At 42.6% G+C, this 22,808-nt stretch overlaps 1 protein-coding gene across 4 annotated transcripts in view; it reads right to left on the bottom strand.

Annotated features, from left to right (window-relative positions):
• MYT1L (myelin transcription factor 1 like) overlaps window positions 1-22,808 on the bottom strand; it is a 529,823-nt gene that overhangs the window by 18,566 nt on the left and 488,449 nt on the right. For all 4 annotated transcript variants that reach the window (XM_049902577.1, XM_049902576.1, XM_049902575.1 and 1 more), the window contains exon 21: window positions 2,258-2,349. In XM_049902577.1, the coding sequence (XP_049758534.1) occupies window positions 2,258-2,349 (92 nt within the window). The remainder of the gene's footprint in view (window positions 1-2,257; window positions 2,350-22,808) is intronic.

The raw sequence follows: 22,808 nt of genomic DNA on the forward strand, positions 1-22,808 counted from the left end.
TCTTCCTTCTTTCCTTCCTCCCTTTCTTCCTTCCTCTCTTTTTGAAAATGCAATGCCACCTAACTATTATTTTCTTTATTAATGAGTAATAAAGTTTGCCATATACTCAGATCGATTTATTAAGAATTTCTGCTTTCACAGCAGGGCTACTTGAGTGTAAATGTCATGGAAGGTATTTTGGAAAGTGCCTGGCACACAGTTGGAGCGCAGGGGGTGTTTCCCTTCTGGCAATGAATGTTGCACCTTAATGACTGAGAGAGAAGTAGACACTCGTTATCCTGGAGTCTTAAAATTGAGTTCCTTATGATGGTCATTTGCTACTCCAGGGAGAGATCATACAGGCTGATCTGAAGACTTCTTGAAGGCCAACCCATTGCCACTGAGTCAACTGTGACTCATGGTGACCCTATGGTGAGAGTAGCACTAAGCACCATAAGGTTTTCACTGGCTGATTTTCTGGAAGTAGATTTCGGATCTTTCTTGTGGCACCTCTGGTGCACTCAAGCCTCCAGCCTTGCAGTTAGCTGCCAAATTCATTAACTGTTTGCACCACCCAGGAAGGCAGGGACTGTCTAATTAATGTCCATCTCTTTAGCACCTAATTGTGTGTTAAACAGAAGTAAACCTGTAGTGAGAAAAAATGCTAGGCTCACAGGAATATCATGTATCTTATTCTTCTGGTAAACTCATTGACCACTTACTAAGGAATATTTTGAGCTTGCCACTGACAGAGGCCACACTTTTGCAGGCAGGTGCATGCTCAGTTAGGGCAGTTGTTTCTCATGCTGTACTCAGGATTCCAGATGGATGGTTAAGTGGCAGACAGACACTCTCTTGACTGTAGCCCCGAAATTTCATTTACCAGTAGATTACGGTGCTATTCAGATTCAGTCTCATTGTAAGTTGATTACATGGGGGAAAAGCGAACCCTTGAGAAATGCTACAGTTTGGGGCATCAGTAGTTCTTCCTCAGGACCACTTTGTAGGATGCATATATTTTTGGTGGATTGAAGAGCCTTCAGCCCTGGAATGACCCAGATTTTGTGGGGTTTGAAGAGTATATACTCTTGGTGTTCCCGTTAAGAATACAAACTTAGGTATGGGCCTTGCAAGTGAGGGGCCCAGAAGCTTCTGTTTCATTAGTTTCATGGTAAATCCAATTTCACTTAAGCCCTATTCTTCATTACAATCTTCTTTAGAGGGGGAGAAGTGAATGATGAACTTCCCTAAAAACGTGACAAGTTTGCTGATGAGTTTCAAGGTAAAATGTTTATAAGGGCAACATAGTCAATATGAGAAGAATGGGACTTAAGCAGCTTTTCTTCCTCCTTCATGCTTCTCCTGAGGCCTCTATAGAGCTTTATACACTAATGCTGGCTGGTAGCAACAGACACTTAGTGGGAAATGGACCCTACAGGCAGATTCAAGAAAATCCTTCAGGCAGCTGGACAAGCTGAGAGTGAAACGAGGGAAGGAATGAAAGAGAGGAAAGGTGTTGCCATTCTTTTACTGTTGTGCAGCCGAATGCTCCTCTTATTTTGCTCGTCTAGTTGAGAAGGTTCAGGATGCTTCTTAGAGTGAAGATGGTAAGACCTTGGCTCCCTTACCTTGGACATGTCATCAGGAAAGGCCAATTGCTAGAAAAGGACATCATGTTTGGTAAAGTAAAGGGTCAGTGAAAAAGAGGGAAACCCTCAGTGAGATGGATTGACACAATAGCCAAAACAATGGGCTCAAACATATCAAATAAAATTAGTTTATTATGGAAAACATTAAACTTACACAAAAGTTGAATTTAAAAGAAGGTGAAGGACAGGGCACCGTTTTCTTCTGTTATACATAAGGCCACATGAGTCAGATCTGACCCACAGCAACTAGTAACAACTCTTAAGGCACAAGCCGAGAAGGCCTGAGGACCTGAGCAGGGAAGAGGCAAAGGAAGTGATGTCTGTCCCGCGCTTCTTGGGGTGCAAGTCTCCTAATGTCCGACACTCTTTCGACTTTAGGTGTGTGATGCTGGGGACAAGTAAAGTCTAGGAGATGACTTTTGGAAAGACTGAGTTCTGAAAACTAAGTTGATTAGCTCTACAGATATGACCAGAGTTATTTCTCCTTCTGCTTTCTAAGAAAATTAGAGTGTAACTGTCCTCAGTCCTGGTATAATTAAAGGATACAAGAACTGGGGTTATATTATGTAATTGTGGGCTTATTTCTGATCTGTAGATGAAATGAAAAGATGTGAAGAGAGCGTGGTTACCGTTACTGGCCCGCTGTTTGATGGTTAGCATCTGCTCTCCAGACAGCTTTGCTTTCTTCATTGCTGATGTCGCCCTGGGGCATCCTGACAAACTGGGGACAACAAGAAACAAAATGGCCTGTTAGTCACAAGTCTCAGGAGAGCCCCTAAGTCCAGCAGAGAAAATGGTCGCAAACAAAGTGCCACTACAACATTATCTTCTTAGGCCAGTAGCCCATGAAAGACTATCTGAAAATGGGAAAAACCAAAATGGAAAGACCAACATATAAGTATGCCCAGTTATCTATACATACAAGATGAAAGGATGTGTGTGGGTGTGTAATGTTTATGTTTGTATACTCGTATACATTTTGTGGGCCGATACATAAGATAATGACTGCAGGTTGCCTCTTGGGATGAGGTCAGAGGACACGGGATGCTGAGGTGGGAGGGAGATGTACTTTTCATTGTAGACCTTCTAGAGCTATTTGGAATTTTATGGTGTGAATATATTGCTTTAAAAAACTATTTTATTATGGAAAATATCAAACTTACACAAAGGTTGAATTTAAAACAATTTGAAATTTATATAAAAGTAGAGAAGAGAATAATGAACTCATCATGGAAAATCTTATTTCAACTATCTCCCCTCACAATTCCCCTAATAGATTACTTAGAAATAAATCTCATATGTAAAAACATAAGCAAAGCCTCATTATCTTGCCTAAGTTTTTAAAACTAATTTGTTAATATCATCAAATATACAGTCTGTCTTCAAACTTCCCCAATTGTCTCATAACTTTTCAGCAGCTGGTTTGTTCAGTGCAGGATCCAAACTAGATCTTCACTTAGCGTTTGGTGGATATACCTGTTAAGGGTCTTTTAAGCTAATGATTCCTCTGTCTTTGTTTTCTTTCTGGACATCAATTTGTTGAAGGCAGTGGGTCATTTATCCTGAGTGCCTCTTTTATGGCATCAAGTGCATGGGCTTTGTGACAACGATCTCAGTGTATTAGGGGTCTTCCCTGTCTCATGGCAGGGTTCATGGCTACGTTCTGAAGAACTGGGTTTACCAGAAGCCCAGAATTTGGAGAGGTAGACTGTTACTCTACTTATGGACAGAGTTCACAAAATACTTCATATAAGGGTAAAATAAATTATACATATATACTTATATAATGGTGTATTAGGGATCTATCTATATCCATCTAACACTCAGTGGTAGTATAAATAGGTTAGGTAATTATTAGAAAGGTCTTCTTTTTATATATATATAGGTATATATAATCATATATAATGAGGTTTTTAAAATATCTCTTCAGAAAAATTTTTCTTAGCAGATGTTTTTGGGTAAAATCTATCTTTGTATAAGCAGTATTTTTACTGTTCTTTGTAATTTACACTGAAGGTCTAAGTTGTCTTTTTAATGTAACTGTACTATAAAAAAAAAAAAAAAAAACCCATTGCCATTGAGTCAATTCTGACTCATAGCGACCCTAAGGAATGGAGTAGAACTGCCCTATAGGGTTTCCAAGGAGCATCTGGTGGATTCAAACTTTTGGTTAGCAGCCATAGCTCTTAACCGCTACGCCACCAGGGTTTCCGATATATTATAATATCCATAAAATGTTAAATAATTATATTTGTTGCATTTCCCAAAACCTTGTGGTAGTGAATTGTATTTTCTTATTATGCTTCTAGATTAGCACCTGTGCAACAACTAAACAAAGCAAACAAACAAACAAAAAAACACAACCAAACCCATTGCAGTCAACTCGATTTCAACTCATAGCGACCCTATAGGACAGAGTAGAACAGTCCCATAGCATTTCCAAGCAGTGGTTGATGAGAAAAAATAAAACATCTCTGTGAAAATGCTTGTGAGGTTTAATAAGAATGTACAGCTATGAGGATAGGGTTTTAAAATATATACATATTTTTTATCCACTGCTATGTTGGAATGGTGCTTGGAATAGAACAGGTTCTCTATATTTTTGAAAGAATAAATCTATATAAACCCATTTTATACTAAATAGACAAGCTATTTAAAGGTCTATTTCTATTGACTGCATAGACCGTTCGGAACCAATGGCACGGACTGGTGGGTGAGAGGTCCAGGTGAGGGTGAAGGTAATGAGAACAGTATAACAACATGCTCTTGTATGGCAAGTGCCGGGGACCTTGGAGGACGAAGGAAGTGTCCTAGCAAAGGACAGCGAGCGTCATTTTATCACGTTTCCAAATTAAAGGAAAACTCTTTAGTGCTGGCAAAGAGAGAAAAATGCAGCTGCAGCCGCACTGGGTCTTAGCGTGGAGAAAAGATCCAGGCTGAGCGTAACAGCGGGAGGCCCGTGGTGGATGCTGTTGTATGAACGCTGCTGTGGCCCTTACCCATGATTGGAATTGCTGGAACAAAGACAGTGCTGTTTCCTGACTGGGAGCCTGGTCAGTGAGCAAACACAAATGTTCACACAATCTGCTATAGTCTGTATATGTGTTATAATATTGGTTATGGCATAATGTGCATGATCATGATGTTATGAATTTTGCTGGTCCCTGGGTGACACAAATAGTTAAGTGCTAGACTACTAGCTGAAAGGTTAGCAGTTCAAATCCACCCAGAGGCACCTAGGAAGTAAGACCTGGCAATTTGCTTCTGAAAGGTCATAGCCTTGAAAACCTTATGGAGTGTAGTTCTCCTCTGTACACACAGGATCACCACGGGTCAGAATCGGCTGGAGGGCAACGAACAACAACAACAATTCTAGAACGCTTATAAAGGCAGAACTCTCTTGCACAGGTACAATTCTCCAGGAAATATGGGGAAGTCAACTCATATCCTCTTTGTTCGAAACCTCCCTGGTCATTTTTATTTGCAGCTTCTAGAAGATCTGGCCATGTGTGCTTACGAATCACCTCAAACTGGATGGAGAGGTGGACAGTACGGATATCAGGATGAGAATTATAAACCCGTTAACCCTAACACCCCCAAAGACCTGTCTTGGCATTTCCACCGTTCGAACGTGTGATTAGCACAGTGCCTGACTTAGAGCAGCAGGCAATGAATGTTCCCTGACCTGGCTATGCTGAGGTGAGACACTGCTGTTCTTAAAGATGGAAGTTGTCTCTTAAATCTATCCCATTCCATTCTACCCATGTCAACTCTTGTAATCATGTCTTCACTGGGATCCTTGACCTTAGTCTCTCTCCCCTCCAATTCATCCCAGATCCCACTGTGAAATAATCCCTTGAAAGCACAGCTCTAACAAAGTTACCCTTCAGTCCCCCTGGAAAAGCTTTCAATGGCTTCTCACAGGGCAGTGTCCAAACGCTGAAGTTATTTCCTAGAGGCTCTACCTGACCTGGCAGGGTCCTTGCCTCCCACTGCTTCCTGCACTCATTCTCTACTTCAGCCAAACTACTTGTCTAGTGATGCTATAACAACAATGCCACAAGTGGATGGCTTTAACAAAGAGAAAATTATTCTTTCACAGTCCAGGAGGCTAGAGCTCCAAATTCAGGGCACAGTTCCAGGGGAAGACTTTCTCTCTCTGTCGACTCTGGGGGAAGGTCCTTGTCATCAATCTTCCCCTGATCCAGGATCTTCTCAGTGCAGGGACCTCGGCTCCAAAGGATGAGCTCCACCCCAGGGCTTCTTCCTTGGTGGCATGAGGTCCCTATCTCTTGGCTCACTTCTCTCTCCTTTTACCTCTTGTAAGGTAAAAGGTGATGCAGGCCATGCCCCAGGGGAACTCCCCTTACATAGGATCAGGGCTATGACCTGAGTAAGGGTGTTGCATCCCACCCTAATCGTCTTTAACATAACCTAATCTTGCCTCATTAACCACAAGCAGAGATTAGGATTTACAATGCCTAGAAAAATTGTTGTTGTTGTTGCTAGGTGCCATCCAGTCAGTTCCAACTTGTAAGGACCCTGTGTACAATAGAATGAAACACTGTCCTGTCCTGTGCCATTCTTACGATTGTTATGCTTGAGCGTATTGTTGCAGCCACTGTATCTATCCATCTCGTTGAGGGTCTTTCTCTTTTTTGCTGACCCTCTACTTTACCAAGCATGGTGTCCTTCTTCAGTGACTGGTCCCTACAGATCACATGTAATTGGATCACAAAATGGAGGACAACCACACAATACTAGGAATCACGGCCTAGCAAAGTTGACGCTTATTTTGGGGGGACACAATTCAATCCATGACACTACTCTTACCTACCAGCAATCTGGCAAATGCCCACAATGCTCACTGCTTGTATTTGTTTTCCCTGTTCCTGCCCCCATCCCAGAGATGGATTACCCAACAAGCAAGGTATGCACGGGCTTATTTGTGCTGATTTAGTAATCTGTAATGCATAATTTCACCTGTGTGGTGAAACCGATGTTAAATTGTGCACTACAGATTAGTAAATAAACACAACTAAGCCTGTGTGTACCTTGCTTACTAGTTAGTCTGCCCCTGCCTGGTCCATTTTTACCTCCCAACTCTTCTTCACACTTCTGTATATAAAAGAGAACCCATCCTCCTCCAGGAAACCTCCCCGGCCTGAACCTCCTGTGAAGTCTTCTTCCTTGTACGTCCTAGGACTCTCCTTGGGTGTAGCTCTCATTTGACATCTACGATTTTGCATTTTCATTTATCTTTTCATGTAGCCAATCAACTAGATTCTAATCTCTTTAACGCTGTCCATCAGAATGCCTAGCACATTGCCGGGTACCTATAGGTGTTACAGAAACATTTGGTGATTGAATTTTAGTAAAACTACATATAAATAGAAAATCAAAAAAGACCAACTCTATGTAATCTAGAGAGCCTAGTTAAAAACTTCATTTTTAGGGGTTACCAGGAGTGGAAGGAAGGGGGGAAGAGGGGAGTTTTTGTTTAGGGAGCGTTGAGTTTCTGGTAATGATGGTAGAATAAGCTGGAAAAGGAGAATGGCCACAGTTACACAAGCTGAAGAAGGTAATCAGTGCCACTGAATTGTGCATGTAGGAGTTCCTGAATTGCTATATGTTTTGCTGTGTATATTTCCACCACAATTAAAAAACAAACAACTAAATTTTTCTTCGAGATGCTGCTTTTATGAGCCTCAGTTTCCCCTTTTCCCAGACTCCAAGCTCTTTGTGTCTGCATAGCTTTCTATGCCTTTCCTCTTTTGTAAGTCTTGCTAGAGAACTTTTAAAGGATGTTTTCAATGTAAGTCCCTTCGCCAGACTCTAAAGTCTTTGGGGTGGGCCCCATATTCTTTCCCCTACACTAGAGTTTAAATGTTTGCCAAATTGTTGAGGCAGGCATGGCAGAGATTATTAAACCAGAACAACAGCTAGTTAACAGCGGAGCCAAGCATAGTACCTTGTTTCTCTGTCTCCTTGCTCAGTGCTCTGTTCTTAGAGCATCACTTTATTTAAAACATAGGAACTTCAGAAAATATGTAGAGGATGAGACCTGGAGTCAGAGGATCTCTGCTTAAATACTAATTTGCCTATTTACTCATTGTTTGGACACCCAGGAGAATGAACAAATCTGTCTTGGAGGACATACAACCAGAATGCTCCTCAGAAGTGAGGATGACAAGACTTTGTCTCACTTACTATGGACGTGTTATCAGGAGGGACCAAATCCTGGTAAAAGACATCACGCTTAGTAAAGTAGAGGGTCAGCAGAAAAAAAAAAAAAATTAAGACCCTCGAGGAGATGGATTGACACAATGGCTGCGACAATGGGCTCAACATAGCAACGATTGTGAGGATGGTGCAGGACCAGGCAGTGTTTTGTTCTGTTGTACATAAGGTTGCTATGAGTTGGAGCTGGCTTGATGGCACCTAACAACATGACCCTCCCTAAGCTCTAGTGTTTTAGTTTGTAACCCAAAACCTAACCCATTGCCACTGAGTCGCTTCTGACTTGTAGCGACCCTATAGGACAGGGTAGAACTGCCCCAGATGGTTTCAAAGGAGCAGCCGGTGGATTCGAACTGCCAACCTTTTGGTTAGAAGCTGACATCTTAACCACTGTGCCACCAGGACTCCTTAGTTTGTAAATTGGGGGTAAAAATAGTCTTGCCTCACAGAGATGTTTTGAAGATTGGATATAGAAAAAAATATTAAACAGCAACAACGATAGGCAAATATCATGATAGCCATGCCCGAATCTGCTCACTGACCTGTCTCCTGGGAAGATTCGTTCTGTAGAGTCTCACACGAGATGAACTCAGGGGCATACATAAACCTGGCTCTCTGGGCACGGTTGAGACCTAGCGTCCAGCTCCACTCTGTCAGCTTCCACGGAGCTGGGCTCTGTGACAACTGACAATCATGAGCTTGGGTTTGCCCAGTAGGAATGTCCCCTTGTGGGAAAACCTCCGCTAACCACCCCCTCTAAGCAGGTCCGTCATCATTGTTGGTCCTGTCTCACCCCCTCATTCTTATTCACTGTCACAGCCGTCTCTTGTTTGCCCTGTACTGGAAGTGCTGGTTACAGTTCATAAGGACAGGCAGCTTGTTTACTTAGTTAATAACTTTCTCCTCTATTAAACTGTAAGCTTTGCGAGGGCAGGGACCAAATCTATCTATATTTTTACCCTATGCCCACTATCTCAGACAATGCCTGGGACATACACCACACGCACCCCAGTTGCCTTTGAGTAGATTCTGATTTATGGTGAGTCCAAACGTGTCGAAGGAGAACTATGCTCATAGGGTTTTTAGTGCCAGATTTTTCTAAAGTAAATCGTCAGGTTTTTCTTCTGAGGTGCCTCTGGGAGGACTCAAAGTACCAACCCTAACTGTTTGCATCACCCAGGGACTTCACCTGGAACATAAACCAAAAACCAAACCAAACCCAGTGCCGTTGAGTAGATTCCGACTCATAGTGACCCTATATGAGAGAGTTGAACTGCCACACAGCGTTTCCAAGGAGCGCCTGGTGGATTTGAACTGCTGACCCTTTGGTTAGCAGCCGTAGCACTTAACCACTATGGCACCAGGGTTTCCACAGTGAATACTTAATACACCTTTGTTGTATGAATAAAATAATGAATGAAGGAGGGACTTCTTGGCTAAGAATGGTTAGAAAACAGAGAATTCAATGTTTCTAGGTGCATTCTTGTTCTAACACTGAGGAAGAAAAGCAGAGAAAGTACACACAGGTGTTGGCCCTTTCATTTATATTATGTCTTTTGAATCCACATAATCACATCCTCTTGCCTCCCTTCTCTGTCCCTAAGCACACTCACTACTGGCCCCAGACATGAGACATAGTTGTCCAAGCCAGCCTTTCCAGAATTTCTTGGCCCACCTCTACTTTTCCTCATATATTATCTTTTCAGCTTTCTTTGCTTGTCTCTGACAGGCTTCCAAGTTTTCCATGCTCTCTCTGAGCCTTAGGTCAAGTTCCTTGCGTGATTCCGTACGTGCACACACGACACACGAATGTGGCCCCAGTATAGATGGAAGACTGCGCCATGTTTTCCTGTGCATTACTTCCTTTAATCCTTACAATATATCTTACTAGGGTGGGCAAGGTACTTATATTTATTTTTCTTGAAAAATAAAAAAAGACAAAACTGAGGCTTCAAAGGTTAAAGTCCTCTGGCAATAACTCAGCACCATCCATTACTAATGTATCAGTTAAGTATTTTCCAACTTGGATTGTTTTTGGTGGACCCAAGCAAACAATGATTCTTGACTAAGCATTGTCCATTACAGAACGAACTCTAGAAGCACATGGCCAAATCGGATAAAACCTAACTCCAGTTCTGTCGTGTTAGGGCAATTCTATGGGCTTAGGGGCATAACTCTGCCCTCATACATGCTGGTGTCTTGAGAAGCTTCAGGCCCAGGTAAGCCTCCCTCAGGAGAGAGGGGGGAGGAGAAATCTGTCTCAGCACCTACCACCCCGTATCATTTTCACTTCCGTCTCTGGTTCTCAATCCATGTTGTGAAGCCAACCAGGGAATATGGCCTGATAGGGAGGAGGTGCTGTGTGAGGAGAAGCCAAGGACATTTCCCATCTGATAGTCTCACAATCTGAAAGCAGCAGCCAAAAACCACTGTTCAGAGAGGCGCCAAGACTAAGGCTCATGAACCAAAAACGTGCACAGTGCCATGTTTTGTTCATTTAATTGATTTCATGGGAACCTTGATCACCCGCTCTGTTCTTGTCATAGGTCTTTGCTTTCAATCATACCAGGCTGCTGAGGGACAGCACCGTGAGGGAGGCTGGAGACCTGCTCTTTAGTTCCAGCCGGCACAGCACCACACCATTCAGGGCCCCAAGTTCTTCGTTTTCCAAAAGAAAGTGAGTGATCAGGTGGCCTCTGAAGGTCCTTCTCCCAGAGGGGTTCTCTGCTATGACCTGATCACCTTTTGTATCAGCAACTTTGAGTGGAAAAGGACAGTTACCTATGAATTAGGGCACCACGGTCACCACGTCCACTATTTGCTAAAAAGAGCAACTGTTACTTTATCTCTGATTTCACTCTGTTGGCATTTGCTACTTAAATACTGGAAGTCACAAAGTGGCGTCCACTGAAAGGGGAGCCCCTGGAATAGATACTAGCAGCAAAGCCGGATGCTCATTTTATCCTTTTTTGAAAAATCGTATTCCTGTATGATTCGCTTTTAAAAAACCGTCCTTTGTGTGTGTATTTAAATAGTCACATACATTCGTTCTCTCTCCATCCAGAATTCTCCTACTTTGCAAATAAAATAGTCAGAATTAAGTTATAATTCACTGCATGGATAGAAAATAATGGAGAGAAATGTTCAATAAAGTAAAATCTAGCAGAAGTAAATCAAATCAAGTATATCCGTAGGTAACTAGAGCAGTGATTCTTTAACCTGAATTTGCCCGGAATGATCTAGAAGCTATTTAAAATGCAGATTCCTGGACCCCAAGCTGAGATTCGGTACCAAATTTGATGACAGTCTTATATTACTTGTCTTCGTTTCGGTTAACAAAACTGCCAGCTAGGCATGACAACAGTATTACTGAACGAGTTTCGGAAACTAAATTAGGAAGTAAAGACCGGCTCAAACAATCATGTATTTTATTCAAACATCCATGTGTTGCGTTTCTTCCATTCCGACCCCGTGACGAAGTCGCCAGCGTTGGGTCAAATTTGGAAGTAAATCTCCTTGGAGGGACCCGGCCTACAGAGTTTTGCTCAGGTTGCCAGACTCCCCTTACATGGAGAGAAGCACTGCCACCTAGTGGGGGCTCGCGGTAACTCTAACTTTGCTTTCTGCACAGGCTGCAGCTTGGAGGGCTGGGGGGTGGGGGGGGGGCGGTGCAGAGCTGGGTGAGATTTCTTATGAAAAAAAGTCTGCTTATCCATCTCCTGCCGGTGAAGGAAACCCCAGTTGAGTGTCTCAGGGTGGTGCGAGGAGTTCTGAAATTAAGATCCAGCAGGGTATGATGGAAAACTCTTCTCTAATTAAAACTGGGTTGTTTCTGAGCTTAGATTTGGAAAGTCACAGAATCGCAGTGCTAGGAAGTTCTGGGCAGCAAATAGTTAACCCATCGCCCCACCAGCTAGCCTCGGGCTCCAGACAACCGGGCACCAGGCGCCAGCAGGTAGAATTCCAAATTAAGGATCCAGGCAAAGCCTTTAGAAGGGTTTCAAACGGAGATCTTAGGTCCCAAAATAAGAATCAGGACTTTAGCCTAAAAGGGACTTTCTTTGGAGTATATTGGAACTGAAAATACCTAAATAAGTAAAAGAGGGTGGTGGGGGGAAGGAAATGGTTAAAGCGGTATTTTGGGGGCGATTGTTCACTGAGAAGGAAAATAGGTGATCTGAGAGAAAGCAGGGTTGTGGGTTATTACGAAAATTCTGTTCACTGCCCAGAGAGTAACTGTGTACAATGAGAAAACTTAGCGACAAATAACCCTGCTCGTGAGACTCCAGTGAAGTGGACGGTTAATGCGCAACAGGCAGGAGGGTTGGCCTCAATTTGACGTCCATCAGCTCTGTTTTGTAGAAAACAAGGCTCAGACAAGTTTGGAGTATGATCCAATACTCCCTTAGGAGATACAACTGAAGACATCAAGATGCAAAGCCGTTTTCTTTACATTAATTTTTGCTATCATGTTACTTATTATTTTACCATTACCAGCCTTCGTGGTGTAGTGGCTAAGAGATTGGCTGCTAACCAAAAGTTCAGCAGTTCAAATCCACCAGCTGCTCCTTGAAAACCCTCTGGGGCAGTTCTTCTCTGTCCTGTAGGGTCACTATGAGTTAAAATTGACTTGATGGCAATGAGTTTTTTGCTTTCATATATATCATTAATTTAGACATGATGGTTGAATATTTATTATGTTATCAGTAAGCAAACACTGACGCAGTGTAGCTGGTAACAGCCACTCCTGGATTTAACCTCAAGGCTATCCTATTGAACAGAGCAGCAGTTTTTACATTTGCTTCCAGGGACTCTAGGCTTTCAGTAGCTGTGTGGGGAAGGGGGGCAGAAGACTGGTCCTCTCAGCTCCAGGGATGCCTCCATCAGGTTCTTTATCGGATCCATTCCTATCTCAGTGCAAAGAGATGCCTTTGTAGACTCTTCTAAATCCAAGAGCCAGGGTTTGCAGTTTTTTTTCCCCAAAAAAGCATTCCAGCGCCCAACAGTGTGCTCTGGAGTCCCGGAGAGAGAATAGTGTTTTGAGAACAGTCTCTGTGCCAAGTAGACCTTTCTGCCACACCTATAGCCAAGCCCAGCACCTGGTGCTGGGCCTAGAGTTTATCCTGGAGTTTCACATCAGTAGGCATTTAATTGTTGTTGTTAGGTGTGGTCAACTCGGTTCCAACTCATAGCGTCCCTATGTACAACAGAATGAAAAACTGACTAGTCCGGCGCCATCCTCACAATCATTCCTATGCTTGAGCTTATTGTTGTAGCCAGTGTATTAATCCATCTTGTTGAGGGTCTTCCTCTTTTTCTCGGACCCTCTACTACACGAAGCTGATGTCCTTCTCCTTCTCCAGGGACTGGCCTGTCCTGATAACATGTCCACGTAAGACGTAGCCTGGCCACCCTCGCTTCCAAGGAGCATTCTGGTTGTACTTCTTCCAAGACAGATTTGTTCGTTCTTTTGGCAGTCCATGGTATGTTCGATATTCTTCGCCAACACAATTCAAAGGCATCAATCCTTCTTCAGTCTTCCTTATTAATCATCTAGCTTTTGCATGCATATGAGGTGATTGAAAGCACCATGGCTTGGTTCATGCACACTGTAGTCCTCAAAGTGATGTCTTTGCTTTTTAGCACTTTAATGAGGTCTTTTGCAGCAGATTTGCCCGATGCAACACGTCTTGATTTCTGACTGCTGCTTCCATGGGTGGCGTAGCGGTTAAGTGCTGTGGCTGCTAACCAAAAGGTCTTCAGTTCCAATCTACCAGGCAGTCCTTGGAAACTCTATGGGGGCAGTTCTACTCCGTTCTATAGGGTCACAATCCATCGGAATTGACTTGTCAGCAATGGGTTTGGTTTGGTTTGCTTCCATGGGTGTTGACTGTGGATTCAAGTAAAATGAAATCCTTAACAACCTCAATCTTTTCTCCGTTTGTCATGATGTTGCTTATTGGTCCAGTTGTGAGATGAGGACTTTTGTTTTCTTTATGTTGAGGTGTAAGCCATACTGAAGGCTGTGGTCTTTGATCTTCATCAGTAAGTGCTTCAAGTCCCCGTCACTTTCATCAAGAAAGGTTATGTCATCTGCATAATGCAGACTGATAATGAGTCTTCTTCCAATCCTGATCACCTTTTTTGGGAATAGGCATGAATATGGATCTCTTCCACTCAGTTGACCGGGTAGCTGTCTTGCAAATTTCTTGGCATAGACAAGTGAGCACTTCCAGAGCTGCATCCATTTGTTGAAACATCTCAATTGGTACCCCATCAATTCCTGGAGCCTTATTTTTCACCAATACCTTCAGTGCAGCTTGGACTTCTTCCTTCAGTACCATTGGCTCTTAATCATTGAATTAGCATTTGTTGAATGAATGGGAGTTAGAGACAGAGGGAGTGTGGAAGGCTTTGCAACAGTTTTGTTTCTACTACTCATTTCCCCCTGCAACCCATAGTATATTGACTGAACTATGGGCTATGGAGCCTTTTGTTAGTACTCTGGGATCCTTGCCGTCATACATCTCTTTATTTATTGGGGAAATCCTTCTCCTCTGCAGACACTCAGGGCTTGCTGACAAAGGCGGACTGGGCCTAACTGGAAAGAGTCAGACCCACCCTCACCCTCAGTGAAATAAGGAAACTGGGAGAAAATGGAGGAACCCACTGTTTGGAGGAGTGCAGTGTTTTGACAAGAGGCTGCTCCGTGGTATAGTTACGACACCCAAGGCCACAAAAAAAAAAAAAAAAAAAAGGCCACGGCAGAACCTTACAGGAGTGGTTTACTTCATGGCTTCTTGCCTCACACCCCAGTGCAGAGCTGGAGGGGCTGGGAAGGGAGAGGGAGAGCGGGCAGCTCTCCTTTTCCCCAAGGCACTGATGGCGGGAGTGAAGCCTGGGGGTGGGGAGTGCTTTCAATCAAATATGAGAATGGGGATGAATTTTTTTTTTTTTTCCTCTTTTTTTTTTTTTTTGCTCAAAAAACAAAACGGAAGTGATTTATTGTTCTCCTTTCTTGTTCCATTCAAAACCACCGTGTCCTCAAATTCTAAAGTAGATGTTTGCTCTATTTATCTTTTGCCACCCCTATTTCAACATCTCAGTTCGCCCTGCCATTTTCTCCTGCACTGATAGCAATAGCTTCTTAGCTGCTCTTCTGTTTCCATTCTTGTCCCACACTAGTACTTTTTTTTTTTTTTTTTAACATTGCAGTCAAGGTTATCATTTTAAATAATACTTAAATAAGACATAAGATTCTCCTGTTTACTAAAACCCTCCAACTGATTTCCATTATACTTTCTTAATCTGTATAACTTTTTTTTTTTTTTTATAATAACTTTTATTAAGCTTCAAGTGAACGTTTACAAATCCAATCAATCTGTCACATATAAGTTTACATACATCTCACTCCCTACTCCCACTTACTCTCCCCGTCTTGAGTCAGCCCTTTCAGTCTCTCCTTTCTTGACAATTTTGCCGGCTTCCCTCTCTCTCTATCCTCCCATCCCCCCTCCAGACAAGAGTTGCCAACACAATCTCAAGTGTACACCTGATATAATTAGCTCACTCTTCATCAGCGTCTCTCTCCCACCCGCTGACCAGTCCCTTTCATGTCTGATGAGTTGTCTTCAGGGATGGTTCCTGTCCTGTGTCAACAGAAGGTCTGGAGAGCATGGCCGCCGGGATTCCTCCAGTCTCAGTCAGACCATTAAGTTTGGTCTTCTTATGAGAATTTGGGGTCTGCATCCCACTGCTCTCCTGCTCCCTCAGGGGTCCTCTGCTGAGCTCCCTGTCAGGGCAGTCATCGATTGTGGCCGGGCACCAACTAGTTCTTCTGGTCTCAGGATGATGTAGGTCTCTTGTTCATGTGGCCCTTTCTGTCTCTTGGGCTCTTAGTTGTCATGTGGGCTTGGTGTTCTTCATTTTCCTTTGCTCCAGGTGGGTTGAGACCAATTGCTGAATCTTAGATGGCTGCTTGTTAGCATTTAAGACCCCAGACACCACATTTCAAAGTGGGATGCAGAATGATTTCATAATAGAATTATTTTGCCAATTGACTTAGAAGTCCCCGCAAACCATGTTCCCCAGACCCCCGCGCTTGCTCCGCTGAGGGGATGAATTTTAAGAGCTGAAATACAACTGTTTTAATGACGAAAAACAACGATTCATCATGAGCTCAAAATAAGCTGTCATTGCAGGAGTTCTTACCACAGTAGAGAAGTAAGAGTTTGAGAGAGTGCCATGAGTCAGAAGAGACTTTAGGGCGACTCACGACAACAAAAGCGTTAGAAAAAGAAGACCATTCCGTGTTTATATTCAAATGAATTGAGACTCCCCAGAGGTGGGAGCTATCTGCATTGGCTGTAAACTCCTGTAGCAACGAGGCTTCCTGGAGATGAAACCTTGGCTCTCCTCACTGGCTGCTAGGGAAAGTCTACTTTCAGGGGCCACAGTCTGTGTGGTGTGGTCAGATGCAGGAGATACAGCCATGGGATTGCTGTAGGATTGCACAGACTTACACACAGCTTCCCCACGGCCTCCCTACAAAACTAGTCTGGCCTTTTGAATGAAAAAAAGGTACAAGACAACCTGCCTCATTTTCATAAACAAAGGTGAGTCTAAAAGCCAGAGGAGAGAGAAGCTGAATGCAGATGGTCTCTTCCATCCAACCCTAGTGCCTGCCACTTGCCCAAGAAATCAACTGAAGAGCAACTGCTATTCAATCTCTGTTAAAAATGCTGTTTGGGAAAGAAAACCAGAGAAGAGACATAGTGGAGAGCCATTTCTGTAGGTTGTCTCACTTCATATCTGCATTCATTCATGCAACAACGTTTCTTGGGTGTCCTCAAGTACAGCAGTAGTTGTTAGGAGAAAAAGGATGATGATAAAATTAATAAAAAGAATGGCTAACCCTTATATAGTGCTTTGCTTATTCTTTGCCAGGCATGTTCCCGGGATTTGACTACTCAAGCGATACTTACAACAGTTCTAATGATACAGATACTACTGTTATTCCCATTTTAGACAGATGCAAACTGAGGTACAGAAAGTTTATCTTACCCAAGGCCACACAGTCAGTAAATGGCAGAACTGGATTCGAACCCAGGCAGTCTAACACTGAGCACTTCACCCTTAGTTTTACTGCCTTTCTGTATTCATCTGTGAGTGATAGATAGTCCGTTAGGGTTCCTGCCCTTGAGGAGATCAAGGTTAAGTAGGGACAGGAATCCATGTGAATTACCTACCTACCAGTTGCCATCAAGTTGATTCTGACTCATGGCACCCCTGTGTGTTGCTGTGTAGAACTGTGCTACACAGGGTTTTCACGCTGTGACCTTTTGGAAGCAGATCACCAGGTCTTTCTTCCAAGGTACCTTTGGGTGGGTTCAAACCTCAACCTTTCTGTCAGTAGCTGAGCATGTAACCAATGCCCCCATCCAAGGACTCCTCCAAGTGAATTAAGATCTCCTTAAAGCAGGGCTTCAAGCCTGTTTTGGTTTGAACCCTGCTGAGAACTGACATTTCTGACAAGTTCCCTGCTGAGAACGTGCATTTCTATCCCAAGTATACTGAATCAGAATCTATATTTTAACCAGATCCCCTGCTGATTCTTATATATAATTTCCTGGGAATCTGTTAGAAATACAAACTCTCAGTAGAAATTCAAACCAGAATGAACGGGTTCGAAGCCCCGTCTTAAAGGGATATATGTGACCTGATGACAGAACGAACAGGTTCGAAGCCCCGTCTTAAAGGGATATATGTGACTTGATGACATGGATGGTACCTAACAAGAGGGAGAATGTTAGCAAGGTTTCATAGAGGAGGTGCAGTCTGAGTGGATATTTAAATATGACTATTTGTTTCAGAGGCCTAATTAGCAATAGAGGGACAGGAAGAAGTATGATGTATTCAGGGAGTGGCATACCGTTTAGAATATCTGTAGCCTCAGATTTGGGCATGAGAGAGACCTGGAGGCAGAATGACAAATGGGGCTAGAAAGATGGACATGGAAGCCCTTATTTACCTTGCTAAGGACATTGGATTTGATTTTCTAGTCAATAAGAAAGGATTAGAATAGTTTAAGCCAGGGAATAACCATAAATTTTGCATTAGAAAGTTCACTATTATTGCAATAGCCTGGGTGAGGGACTATGAGGGCTAGAACCTAAGACAGCAGCAGTGTGGATGGAGAAGAGGGGTCCAACAGAAGGACAAAACCTTGGTCAGCAGCTGGTTGAACACCTATCTGAATTACATTAGCTTAGATCACGGCAGTTCGAATCCACAAGGTGCTCCTTGGAAACTCTATGGGGCAGTTCTACTCTGTCCTATAGGGTCGCTATGAGTCGCCGGCACTGGTTTTTTTTTTTAGATCACTTTAGAAATACATTTCCTGAATGAAGACTTCAGTATTAAATCCTCTGCTTAGATGATGAATCTACATAAGAAATGGCTACATCACAAAGACTGCTGTGTCTCTTGAAGAACTATCATTAAAGGTTTTGTCCATTGTATCACTCAGTGTTTTGTTAGTATTATTATTTTTTTTAATGAAAGCGTACAAAAGTTCAGTAGTGCTATGAGGCTTATATCCTTTCACCATTCTTATTCAATCTGTATGCTGAGCAAATAATCCAAGAAGCTGGACTATATGAAGAGGAACGTGGTATCAGGGTGGGAGGAAGACTCATTAACAACCTGCATTACACAGACGACACAACCTTGCTTGCTGAAAGCGAAAAGAACTTGAAGCACTTACCAATGGAAATCAAAGACTACAGCCTTCAGTGTGGATTACAGTTCAACTTAAAGAAAACAAAAATCTTTGTAACTGGACCAATAAGCAACATCATGATAAACAGAGAAAAGATTGAGGTTGTCAAGGATTTCATTTTACTTGGATCCGAAATCAACACCCATGGAAACAGCAGTCAAGAAATCATAAGACGTATTGTAATGGGCAAATCTGCTGCAAAAGACCTCTTTAAAGTGTTAAAAAGCAAAGATGTCACCTTGAAGACAAAGGTACGCCTGACCCAAGCCATGGTATTTTCACATATGCATGTGAAAGCTGGACAACGAATAAAGAAGGCGGAAGAATTATTGAACCCTTTGAATCATGGTGTTGATGAAGAATATTGAATATACCATGGACTGCCAAAAGAACGAACAAATCTGTCTTGGAAGAAAAACAGCCAGAATGTTCCTGAGAAGCAAGGGTGGTGAGACTTTGTCTCACATACTTTAGACATGTTGTCAGGAGAGACAATTCCCTGGAGAAGGACATCATACTTGGTAAAGTAGAGCGTCAGCGAAAAGAGGAAGAGCCTCAAGAGATGGACTGACACAGTGGCTGCAACAGTGGGCTCAAGCATAGCAAGAATTGTGAGGATGGCGCAGGGCCGGGCGGTGTTGCGTTCTGCTGTACAGAGGGTCGCTGTGAGTGGGAACAGACTCGATGGCACCTAACAACAACAGCAACAACACATGGCTGACAATGAAAAACAGCAAATTGCTGCTCCGTCTTTCCCTGGCCCACTCTCTAGAGGCAATACTTTTCAACAATTTTTTCAGCTTCTTCTTGTGTCGATTTCGATGTTTTTTACTGCTATGTCTTGATTTTTAAATTGTAGACATGACTGTTGGTTTCTTATTTTGGAAGACAAGTTTTCCTTTGGTTTCATCATCCACTCACCTTCCCTTCTCACCACCCTTCCAAAGTTTACATTGCTGTAAGTACAACTATTATTCACAGGAGTCCTGGTGGCGCAGTGGTTAAGAGCTTGGCTGCTAACCAAAAGGCTGGCAGTTCGAATCCATCAGCTGCTCCTTGGAAACCCTATTGAGCAATTATGAGTCAGAATCAACTCGATGGCAATGAGTCTGGTTTTGGTATTGTTCATAGCTGTTGTTGTGTGCTGTTGAATTGATTCCCACTCATAAATAAACCCTGTTACTCAGATTACATTTTTTTTCTTATCGTGGATTATTGTAAAAATGGCTGTAAATTATTCTTCTACCTTTATCCAGGCTTTCTGGCCATGCCCTCCTACACTGACTCTGGGCTAGCCTTGCGACTTGCTTTGGCCAATTAGCACATGTCATGCAAACAGAAGGTTAAAAAACACCATCTCATTATTGCTGCCTTCTTGCCGTTCTTCGGAAGTCTGTGACTACTTTGTGAACACGCCCCGACTAGCTCTGCTAGACGCTGGCCTATGTGGGGCCCAGGAACCCCTGATGTCCCCGCTGACGGCAGACATCAGCCAACAGCCAGCAGCCACAGCCAGGCATGTGACTGAGACCATCTTAGACAACCAGCATTTAGCCCAATTGGCTGAAGGAAGAGGCACTTTACTGATGCATAGACTTGTTAACAATAATAAAACAGTTGCTGGTTAAGACCACTGAGTTTTGGGATGGTTTGTTATAGAGCAAAAGGTAGTTAATATACTTGCTCACCTACTTTGGCCCTGAGGCTAGTAATTGTTTCATGTTTTAGTTTGCATAGTTTTTCCCAAGGTATTTGATATAAGTCTAATGTACCTCTTATTATAATCAAAAAATCAAGTGATAATAGTTTTCTTTTTTTTTTTTTAGGTATCGCTTCTGTAGCCCTTCATTCTCCTACCTCAGCCTGTACAGGCTGTTCTTGACATACTCTGCCCTGCTGTCATCCTCGAATTCCCCTTCACCATCACCCTGGCAATTCCTTCTGTACTCTCCCGTGTTGGCTTCTCTGTTTCTTGGATCCCGTAGATTTCTTTTGCTTGGTTGACTCTTCATTTTGGACGAACACATTCTATAGTAGTGCCCTCATGGCTACTTGTGAAGTAAATTTTTAAATCTTGCCAATTAGAAAATATCTTTATCTCTCCTTTACATTTGACTGGTAGCTTGGTTGGGTATAGAATTCTAGATGGGTAATCATTTTTCTAAGAATTTCGAAGGCATTGTTCTCTTTCCAGTGATGCTATTAAGAAGTATAATATCTGTGGGATTCTTACTCTCTCTCTTTTCTGAGGAAGACTTTAAGATTTTCTCTTTAACCCCCCAAAACCAAACCAAACCCGTTGCCATCAAGTCAATTCCGACTCATAGCGACCCTAAAGGACAGAGTAGAACTGCCTCATAGGATTTCCAAGGATTGTCTGGTGGATTTGAACTGCTGACTTTTTTGGTTAGCAGCTGTAGCTCTTAACCACTATGCCACCAGGGTCCCAAAATTTCATGATAATATATCCTCATATGGGTGTCTGCGATGGTCAGTTTTATGTTGCCAAGGTGGCTAGGCTCATTACCCAGTTATTTAATAAAACACTAATCTAGTTGTTGCTGTGAAGGTAGTTTGTAGATGTGAATAACATCAAAAATCAGTTAACTTTTTAAGGAAAAAACATTCTTGATAATCTGAGTGGGTCTGAAAAGCCTTAAGAGTAGGTCTGAGGTTTCTACACATATGTATCCTTCTGGCTCTGTCTCTCTGGTGGAACTCTGACTGATAAACTATCTTTTCATTCTTTGTACTGGGTATTCAAAGAGGCCTTTTTTTTTCGAAAACCCAGGATGTTTGCCCTGGGAATTTTCTTGTGTTCTTTCTTTGATACTTTTCTTTTTTCTATTTTCTCTACTTTTTCAGAAACTCCCATTAGTTGGTAATTAACCCCTGTGAATTATTTCTCTATTAAACAAAAAATTTTATCTCTTCTCTATTTCTTTATAATTTAAGGGAGATTTTTCTCAACTTTATATTCTAATCTTCTAATGAACTTTTCATTTCACTTATTTTTTAAAAGAACTTTCTCGTTCTTGTTTCTTGGGTTATGAATACAATAAATCTTAATTATTATTTTTCTTCTTCTTTTCCATCTAATGATAAATTACAGCTTTTAAAAAGACTTACTCTTTCCGACAGTGTCTCTCTTGTCTTAGCTTCCTTCTTTTCCTTTTGGTTTGTTTGTTTATCTTGGTTTCTGTCACGCTATTTAGAGCTTTCCTTAAATGGCTGGTAATCCCTGGCTGTTCATTTGTGCTTAAGACTTCCCCAAATATCAGTAAGTCTAGACCCTTTCTCTTGAATCTCCTCACTTCCTAAAGAATCCCGCACTCTCTTGTCTAGAGTGGGGATGGGAGTTGGCAGAGAATGCAGTATAAAGCATCGTCAATGCCAGGTTCTGTGAGCCAGAAAGGGGAGGCTGGGGGGGACCTCACCATTCACTTCATTTCCCTGTTTTTAGTAACACAGCTTCTTCCTGTTTTCAGCTGTTCCTGCTCTTCCCTGGTTTAGCTGCTCCTGCTGCTGGTGTGAGGGAGGGGCAATCATTTACAGGTGTGGGGTGGGCGTTGGGAGTGGAATTGCTTCATTTTTTTTTTTCTCTTTCCATTTTTATTGTAGTGACAATGTAAGCAAGAAGACATTTGACAATTTCTACAGGTATAATTAGGTGACACTGATTAACACTCTTTGTGTTATGCAACCATTCTCATCCTCCTTTGCTGATTTATACCACCACCATTAACATAAACTTGATGCCGCCTAAGCAAGAATTCCCCCTACACCCCCTATTGAACTACTTCTTCCATATATACATGTTTTTCCATTAATCCTCTGTTTTCAACCTCCACTGAAGCCCTGGCTTCAGAGGTGCCTGGCAGTGTCCGGTGGATTTATGAGAATCTGCAGTGCACGTTAGCTCACTTCTCTTCTTGGTTCCCTTCCCCCACCTTCACCTCTCCACCTCCAGCTCTTCCCCTCACCTTGCTTGGCAGAGTAGAGAAAGCTACAACTTAGCTGCAACTCCCAGTACTTTGTGGATGTCTGTTGTAGGCTGTTATCTTGTCTTTGTTCCCTCCCCCCCATCTTGTGGATTTATAAAATTAAAGTAAGTTTTAGTAGATTTTTGAGATTCAGTGGAGATAAATGTGTATTTAATC

The sequence above is a fragment of the Elephas maximus genome, chromosome 12 (genome assembly GCF_024166365.1).
Source record: "Elephas maximus indicus isolate mEleMax1 chromosome 12, mEleMax1 primary haplotype, whole genome shotgun sequence".
NCBI classification, from domain to species: Eukaryota; Metazoa; Chordata; class Mammalia; order Proboscidea; family Elephantidae; genus Elephas; species Elephas maximus.